The sequence below is a fragment of the Apaloderma vittatum genome, unplaced genomic scaffold, assembly GCF_000703405.1.
Source record: "Apaloderma vittatum isolate BGI_N311 unplaced genomic scaffold, ASM70340v1 scaffold14485, whole genome shotgun sequence".
NCBI lineage: Eukaryota > Metazoa > Chordata > Aves > Trogoniformes > Trogonidae > Apaloderma > Apaloderma vittatum.
The window spans coordinates 1-17082 of record NW_009717740.1 but is presented as its reverse complement, the minus strand read 5'-3'; the positions used below and the strand labels follow the sequence as shown (position 1 = coordinate 17082).

Below are 17082 nucleotides of genomic sequence, written 5' to 3'. Positions count from 1 at the left end.
AAAAGAAAAACTTCACTTTCAATAAAACAGAAGATTTATGTATATATGAAACCAATGTTTTTTCTATATTTATTCCTTTTTCCATGATGAATGTAGCCACAAGAATAATTTTGAAGTAATGATCTTTTAAAAAAATGTAATAAAAATTCCATAAGCATTATTTTAGATATAAAGTTACATCTACCACCAATTACTAAGATCCTTCAGAACTGATAGGATTTTTCTACCAGCAGGAACAACCCAGAAAGTTTTTCATATTTTCAGGGATTTGTACTGCTAACATAGAACAAATTGCTTCCAGATTCCAGAATCCAATGCGTTAATTTTATAAATTCACTTACAACAACATAATTCTATAAAAAAAAGATGTGATTGAGACATGCTCTCTTTTTAAAAATCCACCTAAAAAAAGAATAAAGATATACAGTCAATGCCATTAACAATTTCTAACTATTAATGGATGTTTAAGTGTATTTTCAAGCCACTAATAGTGTCTCCTTTCAGCTCAGGCAATAATTCAGTAGCATTTAAAACCAATCTTTTTACCCTATCTGACACCACAGTATAGTCATGACTAAGATCTTGAATGCTTTGGACTACATCTAAAAAGAGAAGTGTAACTACAAAAATCAAAAACCTACATGAAAACACAGTTCCACAGTCAAGTACTGAAATAACAGAACAGAACCAAAGCTGTCCAAGGGTGATATTTTCCATGTATAGGAGTGCAACAAGATTAAGTTGGTTTACCTGGGACTTTCAGATACGGTATTTCAAGACTAGAGGAAGTGAGGAAGTATTATAAATTCATTAGCAGCATCCAACATTTTTAATTTCAAAAGGCCCCAGAAATGCCATGATTTGTTCAGTTTGCAAGTTCATTTAGGGACATGCAAGTAAGTTTTCCTAGGTTCCTTTCAATCCTTGAGATTCAAGCTTGAGGAAAACTAAAGCCATTCATACACCAAGAAACAAAGCATGTCCCAACATTTCCAATCCAGTTGCTCAAGCACGAGACACAGATAGCGTAACTGTAAAACAGTAGTATTCAACTTCTAAAACACTGGGTATTTTCACCAAGCTTATACACTAAAATGCTAAGAAACAGTTGAAAAAACAACACTTCTAACCACTTTTCAACTACATTGATAAGAAACAGTAAGTCAACTCTTTGCTAATATTATTCTTCTCATATAATACTTCAGAACTTTGAAAGAACATGTCCCCACTCAAAGAGGATGCAGTAGACTGATATATGTCCTCCAAAGGCATGATTTTTCTTCTGGATTTAGAAAAGGGGAGAAAACAAATCTTAGCCGAAGAGGAAAGAGAGCCAGGGCTGTCTGGACCATTGCCACTGCCATGGAATCTTGTCAAAGTCTCTCCTGCCTGTCCTTACAAGGGAGCAAGGCTGCGCTTAGACTGATGAACTTAATCTCTACAGAAGATGAGGGTGAGCGTTATTTTTGTCGTGCCGTAAACGTCTGCCATGAAACGAGTCAGAGCACACTGACATTACATCTTCCATTCATCTGTCGCAAAGACCATTTTGAGTAGCTGTCATTTAGTTTCCCATTAAGCAGAGAGTAAAATTCATGAAAATGTTTTCTAAAAAATAAATCAAAAGCTAATGAAAGGCTATGTTTGGCTTGCATCCAACTTCTATATGATTTTCTTTCCCCAGCATTTGTTTTCTGAAAGCATTCTTCCAGAACAGAGTTTTAAAATAAAGCCATAAAAAGCACTACTTTCTTAAAAATTTACATGAACTAAGGGACTAGTGATACCTAATGTGTATACATGTATATAAGTGTATACATATATATATAAAAAAATATAGCCTATGGTTCAAAATCATGTCCAGTCAGGTCAGGTACTCTCTGTTACCATTCATATAAACTCAATGTTTATAAAACATCTAGTAAGGTAGGCTCCCAATTTCTAAATACTGTAAAATATCAAAAAGGCATACTCCAGAACACAATGAAAAAACAGTGGTGTCATCTCAAGAATTTGGAGCTACACTTTTGTCAAACATTCTGCACTTTACTGTCCAAAGTCCTTGCCGAAACACAGAGCCACTTTCTGAAGAATTACATAAACACACGCATGTAAACAGTCATTTTGAAAACGGATGCTTGTTACCAACCAAGGTCATTTTATAACATAATTACCTAGCCTCTGAGATGTAAGAGGAAGCTAAGAAAAAACAGTTACATCTTTTGTGATATTCAATCATAATGCACTGGCAATGAAGTAAACCATTATTAAAGTTAACTAGACTGAAATACAGCTGACCAATTTGATTCAGGAAAGGAAAAATCAAGCCCTTGGCACTGGAGAAGGTCTAGGAGCAGAAATGTGTGCATGTATACATTCTGTATGCATACATTTACACATCCCAAAGGACTAACCTTTTAAAAAACAAACAACAAAAAAAATGACCTAACACTTTAATTTTGATTCACATTTTAAAAACTGTTTGCTTGCCAGGAGAACTAAGAAGGACCATAAACTGCAGACCCAGTCTTTTGCACTTGAAAAATTACAAGTAGTTCATGATGCCTTAAGACAAAGTCTTCAGAGAACACAGCCTAGGCAGCATTGAATCTAATACTTTTCAGTTCAAGATATCACATGATATGACTTAGAGCAAATAAAAAAGAAATTATCTTCCTCTCTATTTTGAATCACTCTAGATCAAGCTTAACATCATATCACAGTCAAATGTTTAGAGCTTTATTTCATGGTTCTTCCAATTTGGATTTAAGGGACAAGCACATGAACCAGATCTTTCTTAATTTTGTCCCTTTCTCTACATATTTAACTATGACATGACAAACCTCAACTCTAGCATCTTGCCTCACTGAAAAACCTCTTAATCCATGTATTCTCTGGAAGATAGGATAACACTTAGTCCAGTTTAACTGATTAATTTAAAAAATATATTTTATAAAAATGAGAATGCAGTTGAAAGATGACTATATCACTTCTGGTGTCATTGACTATACCTCTTTTTTTACATATCGCTATGAGGAAATAAGAAGATTAACACTGAGTCAAACTAAACCCAGTTAGGAACAGACAAGTTACTCCTGAAAATTAGTACAAAAGCTCCTGGTTGCCCAGAAGATAGGAGCAAGAAAATTTGTAACTGTCCCACTCAGCACTTTTTCTAACTTATCACATGTTGTTTCTACATAAAAGTCAATCTTCACAACTGAAAAATCTTCTAAAGATCCTGCAACTTCACTTACTTTGGTTCCAAACACTGTTCACTACCTTGGAATGTCAAAAACATGTTTTGATTTTTAATTACCAAAAGGCCAAAGCCATCAATAAGTACGACAGAGGCAGCAGTACGATCTTAAGAATGGCAAAGCCGACATTAAAATATAACAGCTTGTATTTCTTGTCCCATTCTCAGAATAAACTTGCTGCTTTCTGTAAAAGGAGAAAGGTATACCTTTAAGTGTCTTAAATATAAATGTGGCTTATATCTTTGGTTCTGTCAACAATTAACTACCAACCCACTGTATTCCTAAATAGCTGAAATACAAACAGAAACCTGATGGAAACAGGCTGTCTAAAAGATATCCTGATTTAACATTTTCTGTCACATCACAGTACCTGAAATTGCCTGTTTGGCATAGCAGATACTGGAGAAGATACTTTTGCTTAAAAAGTGAATGGAGGATGACAATAGCCTTACAGAATTGCAACCAGCGAGAAGACCAATAGCACTAGCTGGAAGTTGATTTGCTCTTTTTGCTGAGTTCTTCTCATGCGTTTTTATTTTATCTAATACATCTCCTGCTATTAATCATGGTACTTGCCCCCACTCTGCCCCCAAAGAAACAAAATGTAAAAGAATCACAGAATGGCCGAGGCTGGAAGGGACCTTAGAGATCATTTTAATCCAGCCTCCCTGTCGCCACAGTCGCCACCTCTCGACTAGATCAGGCAACATATGGGGACCGAAGGGAATCGAACCCATGTCCTTGGTGTTGTTAGTGCCACGCTCAACTGACTGAGCTAACCAACCCCCTAAAAGGAAGGTAAGTTTTTAAAACGCAGATATCTAAGTACTACAGGCACCACATGCAGCACAAGGACAGTAGCTGTATTAGACACTGGTTTACAAAAGAGAAGCCAAGATGCTGTCACAGCAAGACTGTGGCCTCACTCTTGATGGACACCAACTTGGGGATTGTTGCTACAGATCACCCTAACACCTGTCTGATCGTAGAAGTGAAATTCTAAAACAAATCTCTGGTAATTATAAGTTTTATTACAGAATTATGATGTGTTGAGAAAAAATACATTTGATATTAGAGCATAGTCTCAGTATTATCAGTATTTTTATTTTTTTTATTCTTAGGGCTCTATCAGACATCAGATTCAACCAACTACCTCAGTTATCTTTTGAAAGCATATTGATATACATACATGAAGTCACATTGATATACATACTTGAAGTCACGATTTTCTGCCCAAATAAACTGCATATCTTCTTGCAGAACTTAGCTGTTGCTTGGCTACAGTTCACTGTATACGATAACAATCTTTCATAATTCCAATTAGCTGTATTACTGCAATACTCATGAAAAAATTATATCCCATTTACTGAAAACTTTATTCTATGCTGATTTTTCCTTTAGAGAGTTATAAATTGTGCAAGTTCTTGCCTGAAGCCATCATGAGACAAAACCTACCAAGTTTGTAAGAACTCCTACCAGCTCCTGAACATTTTCCAAGATTCTCTCAGCTTAGTAGAGATCATTTCCCAACATAAATTGATAATTTGAACTTGTTGGTTTTAATCTTGGGGATATTTTTCCTCCTTCCAAAAAGAGTTCATCTTCACTTGTAAGATATTAAATGTCACAAAGAGAGCAAGTTAACTCTACGAGAGCTGCTTATTGTTTTTCTTTTTAAAATTCAGATACAATTGAAATTTATAGTTGCCAATTAAGATGAAAAAATATTTACGAAAACATCTTAACAGCAGTTTATCTTTTTGTCCCTAGATTTGTTGTACATGCATTCTGTGCTTGACCTTCCTCTATCTCTCTAATAGATTTTAAATTTTTCTCAAGTTTCTTTTTTTAAAAAAAAAAATCTTACTGGATCTGATGTTACAGGACCAAGGACATAGACACTGTGCTGCTCAGTATAGATATCACAACCCCCGCCCCTGAGGGTCACCTCAGAAAATGGGACCTTGATAGCTACAGCTCAGAAAGCAATTTGTACATACAGTAAATGTAATCACTGTGTCCTTAACTAGCACTGCTGAAAACACACTGTTGCACCAATTCAAAAACTTCACTGATGCTTTGAAATCAAAGCTATAAAAACACAAAGGGAAAACAAACCAGTGAAATACTTCAGGTATCTTCTGAAAAGCTCCAGAATCACAGAACCATAGGGCAGCCCAGATTGGAAGGGGCCTTGAAGGCTCATCTGGTCAAACCTTTAATGGGAAAGGGAGCCCAGATGAGATTATCTAGCATCCTGTCCAGCTGCATCTTGAAAATCTCCAATAAAGGGGATTCTACCACATCCCTGGGGGAGCTGTTACAGCAAGTGATTATTCCCACTATAAAACAATTTCTTCCTTATATAGTTACAGAACCTCTCCCTCTGCAACTTGTACTTGTTACCCCTTGTCTTCAGATGTAGCTCCTTAAGAAAATATAGCCTCCATCCTCTTTGAAGCTGTCCTTTAAGTATAGGAATACTGCGATGAGGTCCCCTCAAGCCTTCCCTTCTCCAAGGAGACTCCTTCAGTCCTCCCTCACAAGGTAGGTTCTCTAGCCCTTTGATTATCTTTGCAACCTTCCTTTAAACCTCTCCATTCTGTCTCTGTCTTTCTTGAGTTGGGGGGGGACCAAAACTTGACACAGAACTACAGAAGTGGTCTGACCAGCACTGAGTAGAGTGGGATGATCACATCTCCATCTCTGCTAGTGATGTCCCTGGGGATTAGAGCCCAGGATGTGATTTGCCTTTGCCACTGCAGCAGTGCTCTGCTCACTCATGTTCAGCTTGCTGTCCACCAGGATCTCCAGGTCCCTTTCAGCAAAGTTGCTTCCCAACCACACAGATTCAAGCCTGTACTGGGCTCTTTGGTTATGCCATTCCAGGTGCAGGACTTTGCATTTATCTTTGTTAAACTTCATGCTGTTCTTACTTGCTCACTGTTCTAGCCTGTCCAAGTCTCTCTGTAAGACGACTCTCCCCTTCTCCAGGTGTTCACCTCACCACACATGTTAGAATCATCAGTAAACTTGGTGAGAGTGCTTTCAATCCCATCATCTAGATCATTTATGAAGATGTTAAACAGCATGAGGCCCAGTATCCAACTCTGGAAGACCCTATTTGTGACAGGCTGTCAGCCTGACTAAAAAACATTGACCACCACGTGACTGATGAAGCTTTTCATATAAAGACTTTCTTGGAAACCAGTGAAGCACACCTTCAGAACTAAAGTAAAAGGCAAGCAATAGTTGCACGTGAATTTGTTACGGTGGAAACACATTATATACTCAATATGTAAAGTTAACATGGAGAACTACTTCAGAGAACTAATGAACTTTATTTATTACAATCCCCAAACTATTTAGGTGAACGAAACATTTTAGTGATCTTTCCCCCAGGGACTGCACTACTGGAAACTACAGCAAACAGAAGTATCCTCTTTTATACTAATAAGCATTATCAGCTGAGCACTGGACACTGTACTTGGTAAGTTTAACTGCAGTTTACAATGCATACATCTTCATTTTAAAAGCTTTGTAACACTCACACATTAGATCTCAGTCAGGCAATACTGATTTTTATCCATAAGAAGCACCAAATTCCATTAAGTTCTTCTTAATTTATCTCCAATTTTCCCGCTACCACACAGCCTATACAAAGTTTAGAGACCAGTGACCATTACGTACAAAGTTTCCATGTTACTACAAACATTAAAGCATCGTAAAAAATTGTTAAATTAATTTTTAAGGTCATGTACTAATATACACTAATACATAGAGAAACTGATTTTCCTTACTTATGATCTGATAAATAATATCTCTATTTATTCTGTGGGAACATTTGTAAATAAAGAAAATACAACTCTAACTCAAAATACTTCTGAATCTGAAAGTAATGACTTATATTAAAAAAAGCAGTTCAACATTTCCTCTTTGTTGGTATGTTATAAACAGACTCACACCTTCCTTTTGACTTAGTTTAAAAAGTCTCCTTGTGGACTTTTTTCCAGTCATTGATATTTGCCACAAGTGTGCTTGAAGCTTGATATCTGTTTTTCAAATACACCATGGTTACTACCAACAAAATTTCCCTTACTTCTTAAAAGAGTACAAACAGTGCCTTGAAACATCAAACCCACAAATCGGGGGCAGGGTGGGGGGGGAAGTGCTTCCTTATTTTAGATACAGGAAATAAAAATTCAAAACAGTCTCACAAAAAGCCTGAAGAAATCAGCAAACCCTGACTTAAGTCACCAAAAGTCAAAAACAATCCAACCCCAAAACCATCTTTAATTACAATGTTCCTCATTTCTCTACCTGTATTCCAAACCTCGTATTTATATTCATCTCTTACGGACAGAAAATACTTCCTTCTACAAAAAGAAATTTTTTTTTTTTTGGTTCTTGTACTCTACCACCACCCCAAAAGTGAAATCTGTTCTGCAGTTAGGAAGATTCAGAAGTACAAAAGGACTGTATCACAGTCTCATACCGCAGCGATGCTCCCTATTTGTTGATATTTACTAAGCAGGATGAAAAAAGAGGGTAGGAAATATGGCACATCAACTTCGATTTCAACTTCTCTGTCTTTTCAGGCAAGAGTTGATTGGTAGTCAAAGAAGTATTTAAATGGAACAACTGACTCTACAATCTTAAAGTGAAACAGATAAACAGTTATTTTTTTACAACTATTAATAATTAAATAATTCATGGTAGGCAAATATTCAATTGCACAAGTTTAATAATTAACGCAAAAGCTTATGAACAGACATGAATGGCATTACTGACAAAATTACTTTTATCATCTGCCCAATTAGTCACTCCTCTTCCTATCGGAATTTATTTAGTTGTTCTGGAGTAGACTGATTAACACTTCTTCCACTTTCTTCTAGATGAAGAAAGGAGACTTAAGCCAGTTGATTTCGATAGCTCTAGGATGGATAAGGTTTACTTCGTTATGCCTGAAAATCAATTGTTTATCATGCTGCAATTTCAAGACAAGCAAGATCTACAGGAGCTTGTCTAATCTTAAGTATGAGCTTCAGCTCAAAGTTGCAAGTTACTTGTTGAAGAAAGACTGTCTTTTTCCATTGTCATAAAAAAGGTTATCTTGATTCCAACTCCTCTGAGAAAATACATTTTGTGAAAACATCAGATGACTTCTGAAAGCAATTCTTCAAAAAACTTATAGCCATGTTTCACTTTTTTCATTTTTGCTAAGCCACCATTTTTTTTTTAATTAAAGACTTGACTGATAATTCCACTTCCAGAAAGCTTACTATTTCATCTATTTGTTTCTAACATACACCTTTGTTGGATACTGCTATTTCCTCCTCCAAAATATGATTAACGCACCACTGAAAGGTAAGTTTGCTGATGTTGAAATACACAAGAAAATGAGAAATGTCCCATTTTGGTACAGTTATTCTACCTCTCACAAGACAGCCTGATTTGTAAGAAAACCTTCAGCTACTTATTCTGTTTGAATCCTGAATTGAAAAATTAAATTTCTATTCCCAGAGAAACAGAAACTTGGGGAGAAACTTCCTAACTTGCAAATATATGAGTTTAATCAATATTTTCTTTTACTCCTGGCCACATCTACGAGTTTGCCAAATTGCAATGAAAAAAGGATCAAAAAAAAAAAAATAATCCTTTTTTCTTTCCCCCGGAATTCATGATTCTCAGATCCTTCTTTCCCATGAGCTTCTCTACCAAGAACTATGATGAAAACTATTTGTTATATGAAGGTAAAGTAAATCTGACTCCTTTTTTTGCAAGTATCGCAGAGGAGGTCATCATGACCAAAAGAAAGGTAAGGTCAAGAACAATGCAGCCATCCTGACATCCTGAAAGATATTAGTATAATACTGCACTGGTATAACAGATTTCGTAACAAAGAAAGACTCGTGAGGAAATTCTGTGGTTCCACCTCTAACACTGACAGCAGCGCATAATATCAAGACAAAGTTGTGGGGCACCAGTATCACCCTATTTTTCAGTATCACCCTATTTTTCAACTCCAGCTTCATGTAGAGCTTGGTATTGTTCTGCGTAACCTGACATCTGTGAAAAGGCACAGGGCAAATATAAAGAGCACAAACTCACTGTCCTCCCTTCAGTCTCACTTCTCCCTAAAGGATATTTCCCATCCACTCCTACTAGATTATCTTCCTGCCTGGAGAGGCCTCCTCCCCTCCTAAGTACCTTAGCACAGAGTCACTTCACACTTGTAGTCAAAGATGCTCTTGGACCTCAGTGGTGGAATTAATACGCGGAACTCTGCCACCCATAATCGAAGAAGATGGTGCTTGTTGTACTGATACCTTGTACTTCAGCTTCTACCACAGGCAGTCTCTCCTGCCTACTCACCTCCATATAAATAACATTTTCACAGCAGTCAGCGACTACATGGGAAAGTAGACATCTTGCATTAATGCATTCTATATGCGGATATCTAACATCAGTAGACTTTATCACGAAGTATCAGTTTTTCTCTTAATACATTAAATACCTTCAAATTTAATAAAAGCAAATTCAATAAAATCAAATTCAATACAGCACCATCTGAATACTACACAGCTTTTAAGAAAAAAGATAAAGACATAATTACTCAATATTTGCTTAACTATTAGAATTCAAGGATTTCTTTGTTATAATTCAGTGAATGTTATGACTCATGAAGATCTAGGAAAAAAGAAGTATGCATTCCACTTGTGTTTCCAGATGAATTATAAGTTCTGTAGTCCAGACACACACAGGCTAGAAACACATTTAGGTAGTTCCAACCCACAGTCCAAAATAAAGCCTTAGTTTTCACAGTGTTTCCTACAGGGGTTTTCAAGCATCGGGTCTTTACATCATTTCAGACCACGCAACCGAAAAAAAAATAAAAATCCACAATTTCTCAACGCAACAGAAAAAAGAATACATGTAAGAAATTTAAGAGGGCAAGTTGAAATAAATCAGCAGTTGGATTTACGTTAGTACCAATTAATGAAGAGATCTTAAGTACTGTCCCCATGACAGTTTGTACTGTAAAAACATTGACAGGGAGCGGCAATCTTTAAGTTAGTTAAAGCCAATCCTTTACAAGATTCTGAGTACCAGAACAGACTTTGACCTGCACTCCAGTTAGAAGCTGGTACCGATCCTGTGTTGGTCCTGCCTTAGCAACACAGGTAGCTAACCCAACCGAAAAACTGCTGCTTGTCTAGACAGCCTCCAGACTGCTGTAACTGAAGATGCACCACGGCATATTATACTCTGCTGACGTCATTTGGTATCTATCAATACTTAAAGGCCCAAAAAGAAACCTGACTACAGATTAGACTACAGGAGATCCAATCACCTCAGCAGAGCAAAATACTATGGACAAGAAGTGCTCCAAGCCACTTTTCCTCTTCACAAAGACCAAGTTTCAGTTGTTGTTCAGCCTCCGCTAATTCATGTGTTTATTTCAGCAGACTACTGAGAAAACTAAAAGATTGTACTATTTGCATTTGTTTTAAATGAGCTATAACTGGGTGTTGTCTGCATAGTGTTTACAGTTTTACCAATATCATCTCATCACCCTTCTGGCTTTATTGCTGCTTGGACAAATTAAGACAAAGAATAGTTTTCAACCAGTCTATAAATTTGCTTCTCAAAGAAGGAAGTTCAGTTTTTTCAATATCTTCATTTGGAACTCCAATTTCTTGACGACAAAGGAGTTTCAATAAATAGCATCATGCAACCAGAGGGAAAAAAAAAACCAGAAAAAAAGTTTAATTACATGGTTTGGGACCTCTCAAGTTCAAGATAAACATCCTGTATCGAGACAAACATCTCAGTAGTCCTTGGTAAGAGACCTTAAAAAGCTTTTTAGTCTTATGTGATACTCAAGTATGTCCTAGGGAATTCTGCTAATAGCAACTGTCATCTGCTCAATGTCATCTGCTCACAGTGCTTCTAAATACTTATTCTGTTCTCAATGAGTGGCTCCTGAAGCTACCACCCTCAAAGTCAAAGATTTTCAGAACAACAGGTTGATTTTTACTTTGTCCAACAAACAAATTCCAGGTGTTTCCCTCTTCCTTCCCACCACCTCCAAAAATCAAAATACTGTGCAGTTGCCAGGGAAAATGACATTGTTTACAAATATTTTTACTTAGTAAGAGCATTTTTAATCTACTATATTGTTTGATGGTGTTTTTTGTTGGGTTTTTTTTTAATTCCTCTTGCTAAAACATGTCTTAAGATCAACTTTCTAATTTAATTCTTGATTAAAAGTTTTTATTGGAAAAAATACTTATGTTTGTACAGCCTCTAGGTTTATAAGTAGAAGAATTGGCTAAGTTAACTGTTATTCCTGTAAAAAACCCACCATACACTGAATCAAATGCTAACATTTTGACAGCCTCATCTGTACCGTTAACTCTCTGGAGGCTTACAAAGTATTTTAAAAGTCTTCTAAAAGGTGCAACCTGAAATGAGAATACACCAAGTTTCTTCATTTCCAAAACCAACTTCTGGTTGCATTTTATCTTTCATTAACATACCAAGCTACACCTTTTCTCATCAATTTCACATCAACCTATGCATTTCACAACTCATAGTAATGAACAGGCAATATTAACCTGCAATTATGATCAGTTTCGCATATAAAGCCTAGACACAGTAACTTGAAGACATAGAATTATACTTCTAAGTCAGACAGAACCAAACTGAATGGTTTGAGTTGTAAAGGACCTTTAAAGATCATCTAGTTCCAATCCCTCTGGCCACTGGCAGGGACATCTTTCACTAGATCAGGCTGCTCAAAGCCTTGATCAACCTGACACTGAATACTTCCAAGAATGTGGCATCCACAGACTCTCTAGGCAAGTCCTTCACAGTACTTCACAGTAAACCACGTCCTTCTTATGTCCAATCTAAACCTACCACCTTTCTGAAAGAGTCAAGACCCTTGTCTTGCCACTATAGGCTCTAGTAAAAAAATCTCTCACTGTGAGAAGAAAGAGATATTCAAATATTCTCTCAGGACATCCCAAAGTCCTTCTCTGCAGGGCTGCTCTCAATCCATTCAACATCCGGTCTGTACTCATACTGGTCACTGGTCCAATTCAAGCACAGGACCTTGCACTTGAATCTAAAAGAAGGTGGACTAAAACTCCTTGGTGATGTTTCTATTATGGCATTTTCTCTTACTCTGAACTACCTCCAGAAAACTTAGAGTATTCTGAAGTTGATAGTCTGCAAATGTTCAGATTCTGCTTTTACTAAGTGCGTGCTTTATTAGCAAATGAGTAAAGTTCTCAGATACTAAGTTTCTCTAATATTTTATCACTCAGATTCTAAGAGCATAGTTAACATGGCTTCAGTGAAGGTGGCTTTTTACTGTTATTTTGACAGATAGGAATTTCTGAAGCAAACATACTTTGAGTTATATTCATTTTTGGTTTTTTTTTAATTTACCAAATGCCTCATCACAAGGTCTTCAGAAGTGCTTTCTAACAAGTTAGGCAGAAGACAATCTCTGTGACAACAGAGATTTATAACTCCAAATTCCAAAGAGGATGAAATCTCCTCACCTTTCCCTATACAAGATACAAGAACATGAATTCATCTAGCTGAACGTTAAATAGACCTAGGAAAAACAGGTGAATCAAGCTCTGTACCTGTGTATTTTTGGTGCAACAAAAATAGAAACCTCTTGAGACTAGATAAAACAAGTTTGTCATAGGTAGTGTTTACTGTTGCCGGATAATTTGAAGTCAAACTGCTGAACAAGTGAAACATTTGACATCTTTGAAGATTAAGACCATCAAAAGTCTTAAGTTTTAAAAATCAATTACTCAAGTAATTGATTAAGTACTTGAATAACTGAGTTACTCAAGTGTCTACATAAAACATGACAGTAATTTTTGTGGGTTATCAGAGCAAAGAGCATCGTAACAAAACCTTCTATTTCTGAATCAAAAGTATAGGCGTCTTCAGCTCATGACATCCCCCATCCATTCACCCGTTATACCCCTCCCTCTCCACTCTCCAAAGACTGGAAGCCCATAAACCCCTGGGATTTAGTAAGAAACACAGAGAGTAAGAAATTTGGTGTTATTCCAAAACTGTTGTGTAAGTATGCATAGTGAATACTATTTCCACTGTTTAATATCATTAATAAGACACTAAGCTCAGGTTAATAATGTGCTCTACTTTGCACATCTAGGGTATTCACCAGTATCTGACCATTGCAGACCCTATAGCATACCTACCTAACACACTCTTCACAGTCTTAATAGATCTTTTTATGACTGTAGGACTCCTAGCACTTGACACTTTGAGAAAAAGCACTACATTATGCTGAGGCATACACTTTACACAGAACTTAGCCTTTGGCCTCCTCGTGGCTCATCAAAAAAGACAGGCTACCTACAACTGTCCAGTCTAGTACTAACTCAAGTGCGCGGAAGCCACAAAGAAATAAATTTGGTTAAGACAGTTCCAACTTAATCAGTTTTATTGCTCTATTTTTATTTCAGGTGCATAAGAGAAAACAGGAAAAACAACCACATTTCTTTCTTGCACCTCAGCTTTATGAATTTCCTTCCTGCAGTACGTAAATTGAAGTTATATAGTCCTCAGTGTGCCTTTTATGCCTGTTCTGTTGCCAGCACTGTTCTCCCACACCTTCCTGAAACCATAACATGCCTTCCCTCGTACCAGCCCCTCCATCTTCTTTTCTCAGTGTTCACATATAAATTTAGAATCTTTCATACAAAGACTTGCTTATGACATTTACAAAACCAAAAATGGTTACAAAACTTATTTAAATGTTATTCCATGCCTGTCTTTTAGTCTACAGGGGTTACAAACTGACAGAAAACAAGAGGAGAAGCAAAATAAAGTAAAGCTAAAGAGGATAAAACTATCCTAAGAGAAGCCAAGGACTTGCTGAGACTTCTCTTTGCACAGCCAAAAAATGCCTTTCTTGAATCTAAAGGAACTCCAGCATTTCAAGTCTACACATTTGGAACATGAGATGCTGAACTAAAGCATCTATCAGTTATTCATATATTACCACTCAGATGCATACAGTTAGCTAACACCTCTGCTCAGGAAAAGCAAAAGCAATTATAAATAACAGGAACTCACAAATTAATCAAAGGAAAACAGGTTTTTTAAAATTTAAATGGTTTTATATTAAGAAAGTGGTATGTAGTCTGAACATTAAAACATAATTTTATTTCCTTTTTAAGCATACCAGGCCTAGAGCCTGTCAAGTCCCCTTCTTTGACCAGAGGCTAATGGGGTGTTCATCTTCTAATATATATATTAACCGCAAGTCAGTTACACCTACACCTAAGGATTTCTTCCTTAAAAACATATCCACATAGATTTCAACTGATTTGATATATAAATAGCATCTTTGGTGAAGAATGATGCTTCTGGTGTGAAGCATCATACTCAGAACTGGTGTAAAATATTTAAACTCTTTAGAGGATACTTAAATTCTATAGAAGGGTCCAAGAACCAACTTCAGAAGAGAGAGATGAAACAAAGTAAAAGTCTCATCAGCAGAAAGACCAAAGCGCACAGGAAGTTAACATATCAGCTGGTATCTTCAGAAGCAGCACTTTTTTTTAATTGATATTAGTTCACAAGAACAGTATCTGTAACTATGGCTAGCTAAAAAAAAGTCAACATAATTCTAATGACTATATCATAAGAAGCTGTCTTTAAAAAAATATGGAAAAAGATGCACAAAAGTCTCAGAAAATTTCTATGAGACTGTCACTTTAAAGGGCATTCTTAAGATCCGAGATGCAAACACATGTTCTAAAACTTTACATAAGCATGACAGGAAGCATCCCAACAAGTTCATTCCCAAACTGACTACAACTTAGCCCCAAATCACAGTTAAGCTAACTGAAAGGAAGAAAATCCCTGAACTGACTAAAAGGTGAAGGAATACAGTTAATGATACTATGAACTGCATGTCTAATATCTGCAACCTCCTTATTATCACTGTAGGAAGGTCTCTTTAGCACGGCCAGCATTAAATCACATACAAGCAAATTGTGTCACAGTAAAAGAAAAACTCTGCACTCTCTAACTGGATCTATACTCTTGACATCTGTGAACAGAAGCCAAGTATAAAAGTGTCAGATGTGACAGCAGCCTTGAGTTATCAAAATTGACGCAGTGTATCCTAAGTATCAGAGCTCTTCTCATTAGCTGTGGTTCTAAGACAACAGATATGTAAACTAGATCAAAAGAAGCAAGTCAACTGGAAGATGCAGTGCTATTTTTCCTTGTTGTAGCAACATCCACACAGCTCTGCTTTTATCCAGTGATGTAGGTTTGATATGTCAATACTTCAGAGCCTCAAAAACCAGTAATAAGCTAAAGAGAGTGCACAATATCATAAACATGCACAGACTCTTTCGCTAGATTCTTTTCACCTCTCCACCACCTTATGCTCAAAAACAAGCTTTCTGCTAAAAGCCAAGAAGAGCTGTTTACACCCCCCACATCTGCCTTCCCCCTCAAACTCAAATGTCAGAGTTCATATAAGGAACAAATTCAATTTACTTGTTCTCCAATCTGACAACAGAAAGACAGGAAAAAATACACTAAAGAACTTTTATTGCTTGCTACAAACAAAATAAACTGTCCGCTTCAGCCAAAAAGCACAAATTGCAATTTGCTACCACTTAAGGGCATCTCAAGACGTATCTAAGTACTCAGCTACACCCCAAACAAATTCATTCGATTTGACATACACTTTGTTGAGGTACTTCTTACAATCGGAACTAAAACATCATCCACTTTTCTCAAGCAACTACCACCACCACCTTATGCTCAATCAGGAAGTGTTATGGTTTGCTTTCTTTGCATTTATAGCCCTGACAGCACTGGAGAGATCCACTGAACCATCAGGTATGATCAAGAATGGAAACAATAGACAAGCAGCCCTCTATCCCAGCTGGGCCTAGAACAACAACTAGTTTCAACTGCGTTTAAATCCCTGACACGACTACCTCCCCACTTGTAAGGGCATATTAATCTTAGAGCTGTTTTACACATCATTAATTAGCATCTGTGAACGGCTGCACTAAACAGGCTGACGTCAGCGCTGCAGTGCTCAACGGATCTCAAGCGGATCTCACTTTTCAAGTTATTTGCTGAAGAGTGAACTGGATATCAAAGTTATTTACAGTCTTCTGCTCACACACAGGACGAGCACTCAGGATTTACACCTTTGTACCAAGTGTCCACCGCCCCTTATGACAGTCGGCGCATGAAGCGAGAGAGAGATGACAAGTCTGAGGTAGGACTGGGCGGGCGCCTCCTTGGCGTGAAAACCTGCACAGAGACATTCACGCACCCTCAGCTCAACGCTGAGTAAACAAAACACTAGTGCGGAGTTAAGCAAGGTGGTGACTCAGCCAGGAGAGCGAGATTCGGTCCCACAGGGTAAGAAATTCGGGGAGACGGGACCGGGGGCCCACTGGCGCTCCCTACTCACCAGCAAACAGTCCACGTTCACTTCGGATTTGGGGTCCTTTAAAGTCACGTCGATTTTTTCAAACCGAGACTCAAAACTTTCTCCCGTCGACATGTTTCCGGAGATAAAAAGTTTCCCTTATTCCAAAGCAAAGTACGTTTAAAAATAACGAAAAAGTACAAAAAAAAAACCCAAAAAAACAAAACAGGAACAACCGAACACAAAAGAGAAACCACACAGTCTACGTCGGGCTGAGGAGCGCTTCCTGCAAAATCCCTTCAATCACAGAAGTCTCCGAGGCGAGTCCCGCACGCTGCCCCGCCGAGGGAA

The 17082-nt window shown here is 37.2% G+C and overlaps 1 protein-coding gene across 1 annotated transcript in view; it reads right to left on the bottom strand.

Annotated features, from left to right (window-relative positions):
- Window positions 1-16866, bottom strand: part of ROCK1 (Rho-associated, coiled-coil containing protein kinase 1) — a gene marked incomplete at its 3' end in the record, with an annotated part of 65179 nt that extends 48313 nt beyond the window's left edge. The window contains exon 1 of the mRNA XM_009870015.1: window positions 16774-16866. Within this exon, the coding sequence (XP_009868317.1) occupies window positions 16774-16866 (93 nt within the window). The remainder of the gene's footprint in view (window positions 1-16773) is intronic.
- Between the last annotated feature and the right edge of the window lie 216 nt (window positions 16867-17082).